General features: G+C 33.6%; 1 protein-coding gene, 1 long non-coding RNA gene and 1 other non-coding gene across 3 annotated transcripts in view; 1 reads left to right on the top strand and 2 right to left on the bottom strand.

Annotated features, from left to right (window-relative positions):
• LOC117108256 overlaps positions 1-13,288 on the bottom strand; it is a 32,834-nt gene extending 19,546 nt beyond the window's left edge. The window contains exons 1-3 of the mRNA XM_033250266.1: positions 12,566-13,288; positions 12,325-12,399; positions 8,845-8,916 (exon numbers count right to left, since the gene is read on the bottom strand). Of these exons, the coding sequence (XP_033106157.1) occupies positions 8,845-8,916; positions 12,325-12,359 (107 nt within the window). The 5' untranslated portion in view covers positions 12,360-12,399; positions 12,566-13,288. The remainder of the gene's footprint in view (positions 1-8,844; positions 8,917-12,324; positions 12,400-12,565) is intronic.
• On the bottom strand, positions 152-224 carry Trnal-uag. The gene has a single exon. It is a non-coding gene; the product is annotated as a tRNA-Leu (tRNA).
• On the top strand, positions 6,553-12,476 carry LOC117108404. Its single transcript, XR_004445369.1, has 2 exons — positions 6,553-6,635; positions 12,327-12,476. It is a non-coding gene; the product is annotated as an uncharacterized LOC117108404 (long non-coding RNA).
• Positions 13,289-19,971: the final 6,683 nt, after the last annotated feature.

Below are 19,971 nucleotides of genomic sequence, written 5' to 3'. Positions count from 1 at the left end.
ATAATCAAATCAAGATTAACAGTTAACACCGTTATTATATATAAATCATTAAAGAAGGGTAAATACTGATTCGAATGAAGGACATAAGTACATCGTGTAGCATAGTTCTCAAGAAATGTTTTCCTATAAATAAACAAATTACGTAATAAAATTCCTCCAACGGGATTCGAACCTGCGACCTCTCGTTGCTAAAACGAGCGTCATAACCATTAGACCACAGAGGGTTCATTGTTGAAGAGATTCAAATAACGTCAGATACATTCTATTACACAATAGGTATGGCTGGAAACAAATAATAGCATATAATATAATCAAGATAGCCGTTAACACTGCTAAATTTTATATAAACCATCAAAGAAAGGTTAAAGGTGTAATAGAATAAAGGACATAAATTCATCGTGTAGCACTGCTCTCAACGAATGTTGTCCTTTAAATGTAACATCTCGCTGTCAAGCTGAGCGTCATAACCACTAGACCACATAGGCTTCATGGTTAAACAGATTGCATATCTGAGGGCGCTTCGCTGTGTTTAGACGTGTTCTTATTTTACACTTATTATACATATATCTTTACTGTATTTTGTATTTTAACACATTTCATTAATTTTAACGCATCTTACACTAACTTGCACCCATTTTGAACATTCGTGAACCTGTCAAACCTGTCTTTTCGTCGTTTTGGTGTTTTTATTTTGAATTTTTCCTGAGCAAGCCGCAGTAACATTGACGACCCGCCCACACCATGTTACTCAGACACGGCATATCGCACGCCATTTTGTACTGGACCTGTGCCAACTGCTTCAAATTCCGATTAAGATCTGCAATCTAAGCTCATAAAACTGGAACACTACAGCCTAAGGTAGGATCCAACAATTATTATCAACATTTTTAAAGCAATTTACAAGAGATAAGAGGACACAAATGCAACTAATGCAATAATTAATTCGAGTAAGTGACCCGGCCATACAATGTGATACCTGTGACAAATGGTCGCATATTTGGAGTAATAACATTTTGATAACCGAATACGATGTCCTTCAAGAGTCTGATGAACCATGGTACTGCCAAACCACCAGGTGTTAGCAACTGATTCTGCTGTCGTATGTGACAAATTTAACAAATGGATTCACAATACGTGCTCCGATACCGCCTATGAAGTGTACTGTCAGTTACAGACTACATACATTGAATGGATCTGCTCCCAATGTCAAGAGCATACTGACCGGCCTACTTATCATTTTTATTCTAATAATAATAATAATAATAATAATAATAAGAGTACGTTTTGTATAAATATTTAACATAAAAATAACGCTAAAAAGAAAAGATCGACGTTTCGACTCCTTCATGGTGTCATTTTTATGTTAAATAATAATAATAATAATAATAAATTTATTCCAACGAAATTATTTAAACCAAACAAGATGAAAATACTGAGTCTAAATGCATGCAGCATTGTAAACAAAGTAGCTCTCAAGTGAGATTTTCCCACCACACTTTGCAGTATATACACAAGATAAAGATAAAAGAGGGGGAGGTGTAGCTATTGCTGTTGCCAACCACCTTGCCACAATCAAGTATTCGCATGTAAACTGGATTGACCAATTCCTAAAAGATCGAAGACAAAGAGTGATGTACAATGGCCAAACTTCCCAATCATCATCAAACAAATACAATATAAACAAGAAACAAGTTAAATTATAGTTACACTTGAACAAAACAAATTAAACACAGTCAAATTTTTACTTTAATTTAATTAATTAATTATTCACTTGTTTTGCATTTGTTTGTTTATATATATATTTTTTGTATTTTTCTCTATTTTTGTATCTGCAATTTTTAGCCTTGGATGTTCTTCGCAATATTTTTTGTAAAATTTGTTATATTTATAATATGTACAGTATCTTATTTAAGACATCCTGTAATTGGCGTTTTGCTGTTGGATGATGTTGGAAATAAAATAAAATGAAATAAAATACTAAAAAGTATGGACGTCTGAATGCGCTTGAAAATACCGTGGCAGTAATTGTTCTTTAATGGACTTTTCGTCACGTACTACTGATGAAGATGAAGATAAAGATTTAAATAACACCAGATACACTCTATTACGGTGAATTAGAATTTGGTGGTCAATCGTGTCGAAGATTGTGGCAAGATCTAAAAAACAGGAGCTACAGCATTCTTTTTTATCTATTAAACTAAACAGGCAATATAAATCGAGAATTGAAAGAATTTGTAATAATGCTGAAAACATCTATTATTTGAAGCAATTTACCAGTGGTAAAGCCAACAGGATAGTATCCGAATTCGCTCACCTGGATGCTGATGTAGGATACCCTGCTGCTATGAAACAACTCAAAGCAAGATTTGGTGATCCTGAAGTAATAGCTAATGCCTATGAAAAAAGGTATTATCATGGCCTCAAGTGCGGGCTGATGATCCCTATGCGTTAGATGAATTATCCATTCTGCTCACCGAATGTGAAACTGCAACACAAAGCATTGAAAGCTTCGGGATACTGGAGCTTGCAGAGAACCTCAAGACAATCATCAGCAAACTACCTTATAGTCTGCAGGAGAGATGGCGAACTATGGTGTTCGACATGAAAGAAACAGTCTACGTGTTGGATTTAAGCAACTTGTGGAATTTGTGAGCACCGAAGCTAGAAAGGCTAATGACCCCGTGTTTGGTAAAGCTCAACTAGCTCGTTATTCCAAGGCAAAATCACCATCCAAGAGTAAGGAGTCTGCAGCGAGTGTTGAAGTGTTGAAGTGTTGTAATTTTCAAAGCAAGCATCGCCTGGACAGGTGTCAGGAATCGAAAAAAATATTCTTTCAACAGATATATGAATTCTTGAAAAGTAAAGGTGTTTGTTTTTTATGTTTCAACTTTCGACATATCAAGCCAAAGTGTCCAGCTAAATCAATTACTATGTGTGCCAAGTGCAAGGGTAAACATAACACTCTACTTTATTGAGAGAAAAAGAAAGTTATTGAAAAGACGAGTAATAAGGATGCTGTGACAGGCAGTAGTCGTATGTCGGCTAATAAGAGAACCCATTGTTCTTTGCCCATTATACCAGTCCGAGTTAGCATTGGCTGGAAGTGTGTTACCTGTTACGCTTTTATGGAGTAATGTGTGGTTTTGTAGCCAAAAGCTCCTGTCGCTTCTGAATTTAAAGGGGACAAGTACAACTATTAACTTGGACACTATTTCAGATTCCCGTAATTTTACTACTCGTATTATTTAAGGTTTGCATGTTTCTAGTGTAGAAAGAAAACTCAGAATCAAGTTACCACATGTGTACTCTATGAATGTTCTTCCAGTTGCTACTAAGCACATCCCTCCAACGAAGGAGATTAGAATGTGGGACCACCTCAAAGATGTGTCGTTAACATCCCTCGAAGACCTATCCACAGTTGACATTCTCATTGGGAACAATGTTGCTGATGCTTATTCTCCAATTGAAATCAGAACCGGTCCAAGTGGTTCATCCTTTGCAACTAAAACTCTCTTTATATAGATACCATGTGTGTGAAGAAAGATGTAGCCACGGGTGTCACTACCAACTTCATAAATGTAGCTGATGTTGCATTAGAACGCATGTACTAAGAAAGTGGTCAGTAGAGGAAAAGAAGTTCATCAGAGTTGCAAAAGATGGAAAAATGTTAAAAGACAACCATTATGAACTGCCGTTGCCACTAATGGATGATAATGTCAAGTTACCATGTAATAAAATTAAAGCCCATCAGCGACTCAAGACTTTAAGTCAGAAACTTAAGAATAATCCAGAATTAAAGAAAGGATACGACGAATTTATGTTCAAAATCATCTCCATGGTTATGGAGAACGGGTTCTTGTAGACGACATTGCTGAAGAAGGCAGAGAATGGTACATACTACATCATGATTTTTGACTGTGCTGTCAAATTTATGGGAGTTGATTTGAAATGATGTTATTCTTACAGGTCCTAATTTACTTAACAATCTGCTTGGGGTTCTTCTGAGATTTTGTATCCACCCGATTACCTTCATGGGAGACATAGCTACTATTTTTTACCAGGTCCATGTTCCAGTGCATCAGCGAGACCTGTTACGATTCTTGGGCTGGCCAGATGGAGATTTGACAAAGCCAGCTGTTGTCTTTCAAATTACAGTTCATCTTTTTTGGCGCAATGTTCTTGCCATCTTGCGCCAACTATGCATTACATGAAACTGCCAGAGTCAATAAGGATTCCTTTCGTGAAGAGGCTGTGTCTACCGTGCTACGTAATTTCTACATAGACGATTGCCTTAAGTCTGTTGAGAATGAAGAAAGCGCAATCATCCTCAACCATGAACTGAAACAATTGTGTCAAAGGGGAGGATTTAATCTGACCAATGAATATGTAATAGCAGAGAAGTGCTGTCTATGATCCCAAGCTGGGACCGAGCAAAAGAAATTGTGGACTTAGACTTAGAACAGAATAATCTATCGGTGGAGAGAGCCCTCGGCATTCAGTGGAATGTACAACACGATACTTTGGGATTCAAGTGTTTGTTATATGATCCGCTGGGGTTTGCCTCTCCGTTCATCATTTTAGCCAAAATCATTCTTCAAGAATTATGTAGATTAAGAAAGGACTGGGATGAAGAGATAAATGAATATCAGTTTTTTTTTACCTCTGGAGAAGTTGGTGTGATTAATTGAATCATCTTGAACATTTGACCATACCCAGATGTTACTAGTTCGCAGAATTTGGAAAGGTTGTTAATAAACAAAGTCGTATGGGTGCGTTATTTACTTGAGGCAGGTCAATGAGGATCGTGATGTACATTGTTCATTTCTACTAGAAAAGTCTAGAGTGGCACCGCTCAAGAAAATAACTGTCCCAAGGATAGAATTAAATGCAGCCTACATAGCGGTTAAGATTAGTGCCATGATGCAATGTGAGATGGAGTTGAACTTTGACTGTGTATATTATTAGTCTGATAGCACCGCAGTTTTGAGATACATATCAAATGAAAGTGCATGATTCCACACATTTGTTGCCAATCGAGTTCATGTCATTGGAGAACAGTCACAGTCGATCCAATGGAAGTATGTTGAATCTCGATCAAACCCAGCAGATGTTTCCTCGAGAGGCGCACGTCCTGCACAGTTAATCAATGACTACACTTGGCTCCATAGACCACCTTTCCTGTGGCAAGATGAATCCAAATGGCCTAAGCAAATTGTAATGTCAACATTGGATGACTGTGACGCCGAAGTGAAAGCAGTTTTCGCAACCAGTATTAATACTGACAGCCATCCGCTTTACTTGACCTATTGATTGAACATGTCCAGAGTAAAGCGTTCGCTGATGAAGTTAAAATTATGCAGGAAAATGAAAAGAGGGAGTTGAAAAGGTATATTTCCAAATGCAGTCTTATCTACAAGTTAGACCTGTGTTAGACAACGGCATCTTGAAAGTTGGTGGTCGTCTTAGCCGAGCTGATATCCCTTCAAATGCCAAGCATCAGATGATTTTACCAAACAACTTCCAAGGTTTCAGAGTTGATTATGGAAGATATGCATCATAAAAGTGGCCATAGTGGTAGAAACTATATGTTATCCCTATTGAGAGAACAATTCTGGATACTCGCTTCTAATTCTATGGCTCGTAAAATAGTGAACCGGTGTGTTGAGTGCAGGCAACGGTTTGGTAAAGTTATGCAGCAAAAATGGCAAACCTTCCCGAGGACCGACTGGAATATGGTAAAGCACCATTTACCAACGTTGGTATGGACTACATCGGTCCACTTGAAGTGAAGCAAGGAAGAAGATCGGTGAAGAGGTATGGTGTTGTTTTTGTATGCATGGCATCTAAAGCTATACTCTTGGAGGTAGACGATTCTTTGGATATAGATGCATGTGTAAATGCTATCCGTCGATTTGTCTCACGCCGTAGACCTGTGAAGTTAGTATATTCCGACAATGGTACCAATATAGTTGGAGCTCAAAAAGAGATGAAGCAAGAAATTCAAAAATGGAATCAATAGAAAATTCATGACAGCCTACTCCAACGAGGCATTGATTGGGTCTTTAATCCTCCGTCGGGATCCCACCATGGAGGCATATTGGAGAGGCAGATTAGGAGTATTCGTAAGATAATGTACTCCCTTGTGAAAGAACAAAGCTTAACACATGACACACCTGTAACATTTATGTGCGAAGTCGAAGCAATCGTAAATAGAAGACCAATAACTAAGTCACAAAAGATTTAAATAATCTTGAGCCTTTGTCTCCTAATCATCTTCTGCAACTGAAGAGCAGCAAAAACTTACCTCCATTGGTTAATGAGAAAAACATATCGTACCATCGGAGACGATGGCGACAAATTCAACATCTTGCAGACGCATTTTGGAAAAGATGGACTCGTGAGTTTCTGCCTTATTTGTGAAAGTTTCTTGAGTTGCAAGCTTGATCAGTTTGTTTTTGTTCTACTTTGACTCTAATTTGCATAGTAGCCAGGTGCTCTCTTTGTTAGCCATTCTTTGTTTCATTACCAGTTCATTTCAGTCATTATCATAGTGCAGAGCACACCAAAAGTAGGTAATGCAGTGATACTATTAGGGCTAGTATGTGCTAGTAAAATGAAGGAAGCTCAACCTCATGGTGAGTTCATTTGATATTATTGTTATTTTGCTGTTTAATTTTGTCTAGATTTAGTTGTTCAGCTAATGTGTATTAGAATGGATATCACAAATGTATTTATGCATATAACAGGATGGTAAAATTATTTAGACTTTATTGTTGATTGCCAATCTGTGTTTATGACAGACTATATCTGTATGTTGCTTTTATATGAATACTGTTGTTAATAATTTTGATTGTTATTTTGTTAACGATTTCAGTAAATCAGAAATTGGAAATTTACGGAAATTGTTCGTATGTTGAGGAAATAGTGGAAATTTGGTAAAATAAAAGAAGAGAACCGTATTTGCATTTAGAGCTTTATTGCTAGTACAATAAGCTTCAAACTCTTTCAACTGAAGTGTACAATGCTGGAAAACAAGAAGTTTTGAATTATTCAGTATTGCAATACATCTCACTTGCATATTGGAATTCCTAAGTATTCTCCCACATGTTTCACCTCTCTTTTGAGGCAGTGCATTAGGTATAATTGTATTCAGATTTTTTGCAAACATAAGTAGTATATCTTTTCTTCTTTTATCCAATTGTTGAAGATTAAGCAAATTAATTGATTGATCATAAGATAAAAAAGTTTGACCAAGGATGATTCTACATGCTCGCTTCTGAATAGATTCAATTTGACTCGAGGTCGTTTAAAACCATTATCTTAAGAAACTTTAAACAATCAGCATTAGTTATATTTTTTTTTAATCAATTGTAAGTGATGTTACCGTGGGTTGAGATTTTGCAAAAGATATGCTCATACAATTAGTTTTTTTCAGTGTTAATTACATGTTATTATCATTAGTCCATTGTACAAGTTCATTTAATTGTTGTTGAATCTTCGGTAGAGATTTTCTGTTGTGAACTTCACATATTGATAAGTCATCCACGTACTTCCAGTGGTTTGGTGAATCTGTAAGCGAGTCGTTTTCCATTACTTGGAAAATTAAGGGACCTAACTTGGTGCCCTGAGGAACTCCGCAAGTTATTTCCTGTCAAATTGAAAGACTGCCATTTGCGTTTATAGAGAAAATGACAAATCCAGAGAATCAATTCAGGTTGAACCCCAACGTTAAACAACTTAGTGACAGAAATTGTATGATCAATTAAGTCAAAGCCTTTACGATAGTCAACTGCAACAACCGTTGCTTTGTGACCAGGCTTATCAAGACCTTGGTGTAAGTAGTGTAACATGCTAGATAGTGACTAGTAGATGCGCCCATACGGTTTCCAAATTGCTTTTCGTCAAGTTGGAGCGCAACCTTAGGTTTTATCCATGACGAAACAAAATGTTCTAGCACACAGACAAAAACGTATGTGATAGAAATGGGTATAATTTGGTTCAAGTTCACAGGTCCTTTCACTTTTGGGAGTGGGGTTATGGTTGCCTCTTTCCCTTTGTTTGGCCAGAAGTTAAGTCTTGGTGGGTTGGGCCCACAGAGAAGGTATGCCGGCAGACTATTAACTTGTAAGTGTTCAATTGCTTGGCATGTGTGGAAGATGCTCATTTATTACTTCACATACTTTGAAAGTATCCGTTTCTCCAGTTTGCAAATTCAGTGATGATTTTTTTTATAATTATTTGGTTAACTTTCTGGAACCACTGCTTTGCGTTGGACAGGAAGATCCAAATGATCTTGAGCCTTTGTCTCCTAATCATCTTCTGCAACTGAAGAGCAGCAAAAACTTACCTCCATTGGTTGATGAGAAAAAGACCGTAAATAATATTTAAAAAGAAAACCTGAAAAAGCTATTTCGTTTACGTTATTTAGACATATAATGGAATTTAAACCCCTAAAAACCAGTCTAAAGGATGCTTTCTATTGGCAAAACTGGATATATACCATCAGATTTTTTAGGCTTTATTGACTTTTGTTTTAATTTGGAAAAGCGCATTATGTCAATTTTGACTGGGTTATAGAAAAAGAAATCATTAAAAAAGTACTTTGGGATGTTTTACTGTTGTGTAGTTAGTACATTTACACAAAAAAAGTCAATATAAATCATTTCCATAACAAAAAGCTAACAAGAAAGGCGTTTTGCTCAATGTCTTGAAACTATGATTTTAGCCTATAATGCGTTCTTCCAAATCACAGCAGTAATCATTTTACAATAAATATAGGCCAGTATATAATAATAATGATGTAATAAATATGATTATATAGATTATAAGTTGATCAGTACTTACACTGTTGAATTTGGTTCCAGATGAGACAATGCTCCATCTTCCATATTCTCAATGGGATTATTAAATATATAGCTAAAAGACAGAAAATTATTTTTAGTGAAATTGGTTAATTAATCACTCATAAACAATACTAAAATCAATCGTAGTTATAGTCATATTCAGTCTTTCCTCCATGGTATAATTAAAAGATAAAGTAAAAATTTACTGACCTCCACTGAGATGTTTTTTAGCGTAATGGTAAGAACACTTAACATCACTCTCGCTACAATAGCGGATATAGGATTTACTTATGGGCGTGGCACGATAATTGCTATCGAGGTGCCGAGCACCACAAGCAAGGGTTACTTTTGGAGGGTGTCCCCACCCAAAAGTAAGATTTAGTTTTTCAAACTACAGTAGAACCCCTCCTATGGGACACCCCTATTCAGGGGTCACCCCTATTAAGAAGTGCCAAATGGTCAAATAACCCCTATTATGGGGACACTTCATTTTTTTTCTATTGTATCACAACAAATACAGCAGTCTCAAAATAAGAAAAATTCACTTAACTTTATATAATGACACATTTTTATACATTTTAGGACACTTACACTTTCTAACTATTATCACATTTCTACTGCTGTTTGTCAAGGGCGAGCTTTTGTTAGACAACATAATAATAATAATAATAATAATAATAATAATAATAACAATAACAACAGCAATAACAACAACAATAACAACAACAATAACAACAACAATAAAAACAATAGCAATTATAACAATAACAACAACAATAACAACAACAATAACAATAATAATAACAATAACAATAATAATAACAATAACAATAATAAAAATAACAATAATAATAATAATAATAATAACAATAACAATAATAATAACAATAACAACAACAATAACAACAATAACAACAACAATAACAACAACAATAACAACAATAACAACAACAATAACAGCAACAATAACAGCAACAATAACAGCAACAATAACAGCAACAATAACAACAACAATAACAACAACAATAACAACAACAATAATAACAACAACAACAACAACAATAACAACAACAACAACAACAATAACAACAACAATAACAACAACAATAATAATTATTATTATTATTAATATTAAACTGAAATTGTAATAAAAAATAATCTATCAATCTTTGTTTGGTAATAGTTTGGTGTGTTTAAGTATTTTCATGGGTTGTTGTTTTGCTTGCATCTGTTCAAGTGTTCTGTTCTCACCTCTTATTGATTTGATTAAATTTTTATTTTGAGAATTTATCCAATTTTGTTGTGGCTTTTATTTTTATTGTTCTGGTATATGTATAAATATACTGTATTGTCCATTTTAATGAAATTGTTCTATTGGTTTAAAGTTTATCTAGACATACTATTTTACTTAGGTTTTCTGAATAAATTGAAATTTAAATTAATTGAAAATGAAAATTGAATTTTCAAATTTGAGCAATAAACCAGAATTTTCTACCCAAATCTTCGGAGTGAATATTGGAATAATGTTTGCCTACTGCATGTGTTAGTTCGTATAAAGCAATCTTGTCAATTTCGAACCTTAACCACGTTGATTTCTTTTTCTTCGTTTTTCCTGCACTTTCATAAGATCCTAATTCATTCATTAACATTGCATCATGAAACAATATTGGGAACATATAAAACTATTGTTTTAGTTATATTTCTGCTGATTTCATATTATGAAGGAATTGTATTTGCATTGCAAATTATTGCTATAAATTAGTTTTAATTCTACTGTAACTAATTATGTCTATAAAAATAAAATTATAAAGATTTATACGTCATCGTTATATGAAAAATACCAAAAACCCCTATTAAGCGGACAATTTTACGTTTTTGGTTAGTGTCCTCTGAATAGGGGTACCCCTATCCCTATTAAGGGAACACTTTTTTTGGTCCCGAAGGTGTCCCCTTAATAGGAGGTTCTACTGTAGGTGTTTATAGAGCATTCTGGCTTAATAAACTCGTCATGCGCGTATTTTATTACATAGAGTACCACAGTGTTACGTCACGATACCACTTGATACTAATCCGTTGCTATCGGCGACACAAAATAGGTTCAACCATTTTCTCCACTGACAAACCATTGATCACAATATTAATGTAATTATTAAGATGTTGTATCTTAGTTTGTTTTTTGTTTTTTTTTTTTTCAATTTTAATTTATGATTAAATGTGTGTTCGATAACTAATATATTAACAATTCTATAACTATACCCAAGTCATTTTACCTTTGTAACTCATTTGTATGTAGCTCATTTAATCTAACTGATTTATGGTCTAAAAGCAATAAATGTAATACGCAATTAATTTTTAGATAGCAGCATCGTGACTTTATAATTTAAGTTGAATTTCTGCATTTAGACATGCTTATATCATAAATGTATTAAACAGAAAATGACACATTAATAATATCAGACATTTTTAAAATTATACAGAGTGTATTTATTGTGAAAACTCAAAATTAAATGTAAATCTTTATTTAAATGCAACACCAGTAGTTTGAATCTACATAAGGAATTACACTTACAAATCTTGTAATACGTTTTTTTTTTTGACAGGCCATACCATCACAATATTTATTATTACGAAAAGATTTTCAAATACAGGACGATAAAAGGATGTTTATAACTTTAGTATTAGTTTTAAGCACTATTTTTCATTATACATCTACAGTATTATGAAAAATAATATTGAATGTACGCTGATATAAAACATGAATTTAAAACCAACTTTAGCTATTACCACTGCAGCCATAGCTTGAGTCTGATTGAGGTCGAGTCAACAGCAATAGGAAGTAGTTATTATTGCCTTTTCCCAAGAAGCTGCCACAGCTTTTGTTTAAGTAAGATGCTATTTTTATATGTGTTTTCTCAGCCGTATATCTCACAATCTGCAGTTCCAATTTTATAAAAGAAAATAATTGTAAAAAATAATAAATGAAAAAAAAATAATAATAAAAAAAAAAATCGAGGAGGATTTTAACCCCATACATCCAATTAGCTATAGGCCTACGCATAATACGTGCACCTTTACACCCGTACACTAAAACAACAACCAGCAGATTGAGCGAATTGATTATATACCTATATATTGCACACAACAGGGGGATGATTTGTTAATTCACATTATCTTGTTATTGTTAGTGTTGGCTTTTAGCGGAAAACCATTGTTATTCTTCTGATTTTGAGGGGTATCCCTTGATATTGATTTTGTTTTGGTTGGTGGCATTTCCTGATCAGCAGTAAATGCCATTTTTTCTGATTGTTTATTTCTTCTTTCTGTCATGATTGTTTTAAGTTTGTAATTTCAACATCAGTACCCATGGTGATGAGGAAAAGTCATTTGTTCTGTTTTATAAATATGTACAGTAAGTTTAGTTGTTGCTGTTTCTGCTTCTTCAGTGTTACTGTTACTGTTGCTGTTTTTTATTTTTACTTACAGATATTTAAGGGATCTACCTCTTACGTTGAACATCTCGCTAGTGATTTGCGTTAGCCTATTTCCGTAAATATAGCTAGGGAAAACGAGAAAAATGTAGTTTAAGCGACAGTAAAGCTACATTGATATAATTAAAGAAAACAGTTTAGCATTTGACTTTACAAATAAACAAGCAATTAAATGATGACTTAAATTGATAATTCATTATAACGCCTGCACACTAGTAACGCAATTTTACTTACATAGACTGAAGAGAGGTTCCGATGAAAGATCCATCTTCTATATATGATATCTCATTAAGATGAAGGAATCTTCAAACGTTGTAAAAAGAAATATAAGATGTCCATGTATCAATTTTATTTCCATAATTTATAGTGTACTAGCAACCAGTAGCCTTCGTTGTTTATTACTGTATTAAATTATGTGTACAAAAAGGCTTAACACGGTGGGGTGCATCAAATACTTACAGTATGTGTTTTACTTTCTTAACAAATCAACATTTTCGTTATAATTCTCATCCATGCTGTTTATAATTTTATATTGTGACACACACCCATACATATATAATTATATCAGTGGCGTGTATATAATTCTATTAGTAGCGTACAGGAGAAAAAAATATTAGTTATCTCTTCCCCCTTTTTTCTTAATTACTGAATGATCCCAGAATGTGTGGTATGGAATTAATTGATGCTAGAGAAATTGCACTTATGCCTAACGTTTTTCCGTCCGATATTGAGGTTATGTATGATGCCTTCAGTTCTGACTATTTTCCATTAACTGTATTCTCTATGAAAAGGTTATGAATAATTTTAGTTATGTTGTTGATGTGACATTATAGCTCCATCCTTTATTTGTTTACGCAAACTTGCCGACGTTTGTGAGCAATATAGTATAGTGCATGCTGTGATTTTTAATGCCAAAATTGGAAATATTTAACATAAAAATAACGCTAAAAAGAAAAGATCGACGTTTCGACTCCTTCATGGTGTCATTTTCAAGATCAAATGATGAAGTAAAAAATATACAGCAACTATAATCAATAGAAAAAAAGCTAATCTACAATGTCAAAGTTCATAACGTGTGATATTAATCCCTGTGTTAGATAAAAAGCTTTGCTTTGACAGAGTCACATTGTTTATTCAGACTGGGTTTTAATTGTCAAAGCAAAGCTTTTTATCTAACACAAGGATTAATATCACACTGTTATGAACTATGACATTGTAGATTAGCTTTTTTCTATTGATTATAGTTGCTGTATTTTTTACTTCATCAATTGATCTTAAAAATGACACCATGAAGGAGTCGAAGCGTTATTTTTATGTTAAATATTTATACAAAACGTACTCTTATTAGTAAAATTGGAAATGCACTTGTAATTCCCACGAAGTGTAAAATCGGTATTATCATGAGCAACATTAATCTTACTGATAGTAAACTTGTGAATGTGGACCAAGTTATCAATTTCAGACATACTTTGCACCCACCTAAATGATTCCATTAGACGCAAGAAAAGAGGTCTTTGTAATAAGGGATAATACTCTAGCTAGAAGCAGCTTTAGTAAATATTGCGATGTGGTGACGTGTAACTTATTTAAGTAATTTTGTACCACTATGTACTAGGGGTGGCGCCAGGATTTGCCCGATGGGGGCGTGGCCGATGCCCTGACGAGGGGTCACATTTCCCCGACGAAAGCAAAGTAGGCGTTGTCGAGCTTCCGGGGGAAGGGGAGGCAGCTCTCCCCGACGGGGAGTGGGGCTGACGCCACCCCTGCTATGTAGTAGTAGTATGGTGCAACTATACTGTTCAAACAATAAAAGATCTTGAGGTTTGCTATAATAACTCGTTAAGAATGCAGGCACACATTATGCTTCTCTCGGCTTTCATATTTTATTCATGTCTGCCACCTTCTATTTAGTCTATTAGTTTTTTACATCATCTCTAATGTAAGCTTTTTTGATAGTTCTTCATTATTTTTTGTTATGTAATCAGTATTTAGAGCTGATAGATAATATTGTTCTGCACTGTTAACTATGATTTATGCTTCTATTGAAACACTGTTTATGGAGTTATTAGATATTTTAATGAGCAAGGCCTTTCCTTAACGCGAATCCTGGGTTGCTTAGATGTTCTAAGGCCTATTCTAGCCTAAGCCGGTGACATGAATTTAATATATTTACTATGATTAGATATTTACAGTTTGTTAATTATTAGAATCCATTGTGTTCTATGGAAGTTAATAAATGTCTTGAAAGAAAGAAAGAAAGAAAGAAAGAAGAATTAATAAGTTTTACGAATCTATACTGATTTTTTTATGCTAATACAGTAGCCTCTCGTCACACCAGTAAGTTCCATGCATGTAAGTTGCATTTATATACATCACTATGTGTTGAAGACTATTATTTAACTTAGACCTACTTCTATGAGGTGAACTTGATTTATCATTACTGCAGTTCCTCTCTCGCTCGAGTAACTCACTGTTGCCTTGGTAACCGTTTTTAGGGATCATTTTGGATTTTCTAATTTATAATTGTTCGTTTTGTTTTTAGGATTAGGATATTGAAGTATGTGTGATGGGATCACACTCTTATTTACTGTTTGTAGTATTAAATAAATATTGTACATTGTTATACTGGTCGGAGTAATAGATGATTGTTTATTAACGTCCGTGACACACATACATTGAGATACAGCCAAGCTAATCTACGTTTCAATCTCTGAGAATTACGTCATTATGAGTATATCCGGGAAGTGTACACAAGCTCATGCTTAGGGCAGAAAATATGCAAAATGATTGATGTGGCAAGGGTTATTTAAGTTAAGGAATTGCCACTGAACAATCACTTGCCATCATCGAGATCAGATGAATGGATGGGACATTTTAATGACCATTAAGTGATTGGAGCTTGTTTCCTCGACACATTTAAATACCTTGAATCCATACCACCTTCTAATTAAATTAGAAAGTTATGGCTTTAATGATATTTAATTTAAAATAGTTTTAAAATATTTACCAACGAAGTTTTCTGAAAAAGGAAATGTTGAAATTGGCATCCCACAGGTTATTGTGTTAACAGCTTTTACCGTCAGATTGTACACATTTTAAAGAAACAAGACTTTCTTGTTATTGTTTATTTTATCAGAGAATCACTGTAACTTAGTATTGAGAACTGCATACTGTACTACTTTATTTTATTTACAAATTGAATTTCATGCTCCAGTGAACTGATACACCAGAAAGCCATCAAAGTTCACATGTGGCACACGATAGAACTAATATTCGAATACAGGAAGAAATATGCAATTGTTTATATGTTGTTTATGTTGTTATATAGAATGATTAAAACTAAATAGCATTCCCCAAATTTCAAACTGTCCTGTAATGAATGGTTCTTTAAAATGAAGATTGTACCAAAATCAAATAAAGAATGTCAGTCTCTTAAATTATAAAACAACTATTATAAGAAGCACTTTCTCTGATTATCACTACCATTCTTGAAATATTTTCATTATCCATGATAATTTTCCTGGTCTTTATATTGATTGTTAAAATGTCAGCCCCGAATCATTGACTCAAAAATACCGGTGGGGAATAGTTTACCCCTTGTTTAGTTAACTTTATTTTTTAAATTAAAAACTTTGTAATCCCGGCCATGAAACCTTGGTTCATAAATTCCGGGATGGTTGCCGGTTGGTGGGGGTTAGTTTTTACCATAATTGGCTTTTCCTAGCATTAGCTGGAAAAGCCATTGTTTTTTTTTTTCTTCCCTTTTTCTTACATAATTCTTCACAATCGTTTTGCACTGGGTTATTCCGCCCGGCACTTTGGTCACTTTCAGTAGTTTGGAATTTTCCAATCATTTTCAAAGCATAGACCATGAAGGATGTGCGGTGTGTGTTTGTGAGGATCAAAAAGGATTTGAAGGCAAAAATTCAACACAAGATTTTTCAAAAACGGATTAACTGATCAGAATGAGACTTTTAGGAGAGTTTAACCAAATTACACGGAAGAAATTAAAATGTTTTGGTGACGATCCATGTTAGGGTGTAAATTTGAGGGCCAACTAAATTTCTAACGAACCATGCTTTATTATCTCAATAAACCAATCAATGAATCGAAATGAAGCTTTCCATAATTGTTTTTATGGTGTAATGAAGAAATGATTATATTTTGGTTACGATCCGGAGCAGGGTGTTGATATGAGGACCATTAAAAAAAAGTCCCAATGGATTCAAATGAAGCTTTCAAAAATGAGGCATGTTGTGGCAAAATGGCTAAGTTGTAGCAAAATTTTAATTTAAATTATTAGTATATGCAGATACCTGAGTATGTGATCTTTAAAATGAGGGGTAAGTCATTAAAATTGGACATTTCAAGCCTAAGTGATTGTAAAGTGTATTCTTAGAGTCAAGATAAACATGGTTTTGAGTAATGCCTTTCAAAGTTATTTGTGCATATATTGTTTAATAGAATGACTATTAAAATAACGTTAAATAAAGTGAAAGTACAGTATTCTTAGAGTCAAGATAAACATGGTTTTGAGTAATGCCTTTCAAAGTTATTTGTGTATATATTGTTTAATAGAATGACTATTAAAATAACGTTAAATAAACAATGTGTTGACCATTTTCAGAATTATTACTTTGGGACATGATTAATTAAGACATTAAACTGTTGATCTATAGTGAAAAACAAATTTGGATTTTTAGGCAATTTTTAGAGCTCCCGTATTTTAAAGCTCATTTACTCAATACTGGCCTGTGTGACAACTTAACCATTTTGCCACGACATTCCTCAAATGGTTTGTCATAGTCCAATCAAATAATAATTAGAATTTGGTGACGATACGGAGTAGGGTGTGGATATAAGGACCATTTAAAGGGAAAACATCCCAGAGCAGATATAATTACAAAATGGATAAACTGATCTGAACGAATCATTAGAGAAAGTTTCTACAAAATACATGGACGAAATTATAAAATGTTGGTGACGATCCGGATTCGAGAGTGAATTTGAGTATCATTTAAAGTGCTAACGTCCAAATTATAAAAAGATCAAAATGAAACTTTCCAAAATAGTTTTTTTATGGTCCAATGAAGAAATGACCAAATTTTGGTAACGATCTGGAGAAGGTGTGGATATGAGGACCATTTAAATAATCTTTTTTGGACAGTTGATTTATGCGCTTTCTAAAGCGTTTACATCAGCTGTAGCTACTACGGTTAAACGCAAAATTACTGTGATATGCATGAACAATTGTTGCTTCAATCACTAAATCTCTGAATTAAAAATAAACAAATCATGCAGGTTCCGCTCATAGAGCGCGCAGTGGTTATGAGTCTCCATTGCACCCTGGCTATTACCATTGCAGCTATAGTTCGAGCCTTACTAACGTCGGGTTATATTCCCTGTTTTTAGAAATAGCCGTTGTTTTTGTTTCAATTTTGTTTCTTCTTCGTTAAGTCTAGCTACTATTTTTATTGTATTGGCCCTTACACTAATATTGTCATTTCATGCTGTCATCTCTAATTTCTGTTTCAAGCTGTTCATTCTTCTATGCTCGTTTCACAACTCACTTGTCTTGGTGAAAAGGGAGGAATTATCCTCCCCTGTGTTTATAGCCTCTTTACCCAAACAAATAAACAAGTGTAAATATGATAATTAGAATAATGCATTTTACCTTCTTCCTTTTTTTCTTTTATAATAATTATCTCAAAAATTAAAAATTAAAAAAAATGTAATGAACCTATTGTGCCATAAAAAGTAGAAATTAACATCATGGCAAGAATAATAATTGTACTACAATAAGGAACATAATGTTATTATTTATTTCTACAGTAACTTTTATTTAATATGCAACCATTTCATGTATTATTTATATTTATTTATTTGCTTATTTATATTTTCTTTCAATTTTATCTAGAAGAGCATCCTTTTTCGTATTATGCACACAACGATTTATTTAATTTTATTATTCTTACATAACTGTTTCGACTGTATGTTACTGTAGGTTATTTTTCTTTAACTATATGTTGAGTTGATTATGAAATAAATGATTAAAATGAAATTAAATAAATCGAAATGTATTGTATATTGTATTGTTTTGTATGTTAGATATTGTATCTATCTTTACAGGACCATATTGTAAAACAGAGTTACTATCTCGTCTGTATATGTTATCCTGCCTAAATATGTTTTAATGATTTAATAAATTAATAAAAGCGAAAGAAGTGCATGCTAAGTTAGATAAGGACAGCTATCCTAGTGAAATATGAAAAGGACGACAGAAATTTAAAATATATAGTTCTATAGAACTGGGGCAGGGGTTCTCAACTATATCGCAATAGGAACCAAAATTGTTCATTGAATAAATTTGAAGGGCCAGGGCAAGAGTTGTACTGTGGCGCGTGGCACCACACAAGTGCTGCCGGTGCAAGGTGGGGGCGAAGGGGTGTCCCTCTTCCCGAATTTTAAGTTTTTTGAAAATAATAAGACGCTAGACGTTCATACAGAGCATCTTGACCTAAGACCGGTACCCTTGTATTTGGTAATGCAAAAGTCAAAATGTTATATATCACGCAATGGGTCATCTGTAATAGGCCTACAGTATTTCTTTGCTGTTTGCTGCGATAGTTCTTCCGATTTGATTGATTAAATCGCTACACTTTGCAGGGCAATACATAGTCCTAGTCGGGAAAACAGAATGCAAAATTATTAAGGTTAGAAATCATTATTTTCGGCTTGTTCTCGCGAGCCACATAACACGCACTCGCGGGTCGGAGATGGTCTACGGGCCGCCAGTTGAGAACCCCTGATCTATGGAGTGAAAAAGATCGGAATGTAAAGTGTGGGTAACCGATTTACAGTATCAATATCAACATCGGCAACAATTTCCTGAGATAAATGTACTTGATTCTAAATGTGAATTAATTGTTATAGAACAGGCTTTAAGAATGATGCTGGAAGAGGAATAGATGGTACTATACGAGCACCTTTATATATAGTAGACCTTAAAAGTTATGTTGTATCAGCGCCAGCATTTGTGGACAGATTACCAAGAGATGTAATTTTGGATCATAATTTAGATACAATGTGTTTAAACAATGGCAAAAGATATTTTCGTTAGGACAGGACTCAATTTTGACCATTTGTTCCATAAAAGACCAACAGATGTTACATACATTTAAATCGTCTATATAACCATTTTAAGTATTATTTAAAAGATTTTTATTACTTAATACTAACCTTAGTAAATTTAATAACTGTAGGAGATCCCGATGACCGGTAGTTATGGGCAACATGACAATGGTGTTAAAAGGTATACAGTAATGTGTTGTCATTTTTGTGATAACTTCTCTATTTTAGAAATATATTATAAAAAATAATATCTAAATAATTCTGCTTAATTTTTTAGCAAGACATACAAGCTCCTATTAAACAACGATTTATGTTTTTCAAATTTTAATTTGAGCATGAAGAATGAATTATATGTACCGGTACATACAAATATTAGGGTAAATAAAAACATGCAACTTCTTAAAAAATGTTGCATAAAAGCATATAGAGACATTCTTACCCACATGTACAATTTTTATTATTATTATTATTATTATTATTATTATTATTATTATTATTATTATTATTAT

The sequence above is a fragment of the Anneissia japonica genome, unplaced genomic scaffold, assembly GCF_011630105.1.
Source record: "Anneissia japonica isolate Jap-2015-1 unplaced genomic scaffold, ASM1163010v1 scaffold2214_len273412_cov153, whole genome shotgun sequence".
Classification (NCBI taxonomy): domain Eukaryota; kingdom Metazoa; phylum Echinodermata; class Crinoidea; order Comatulida; family Comatulidae; genus Anneissia; species Anneissia japonica.
Note: the sequence above shows the minus strand (reverse complement) of the source record. Positions and strands in the feature narration are given on the sequence as shown.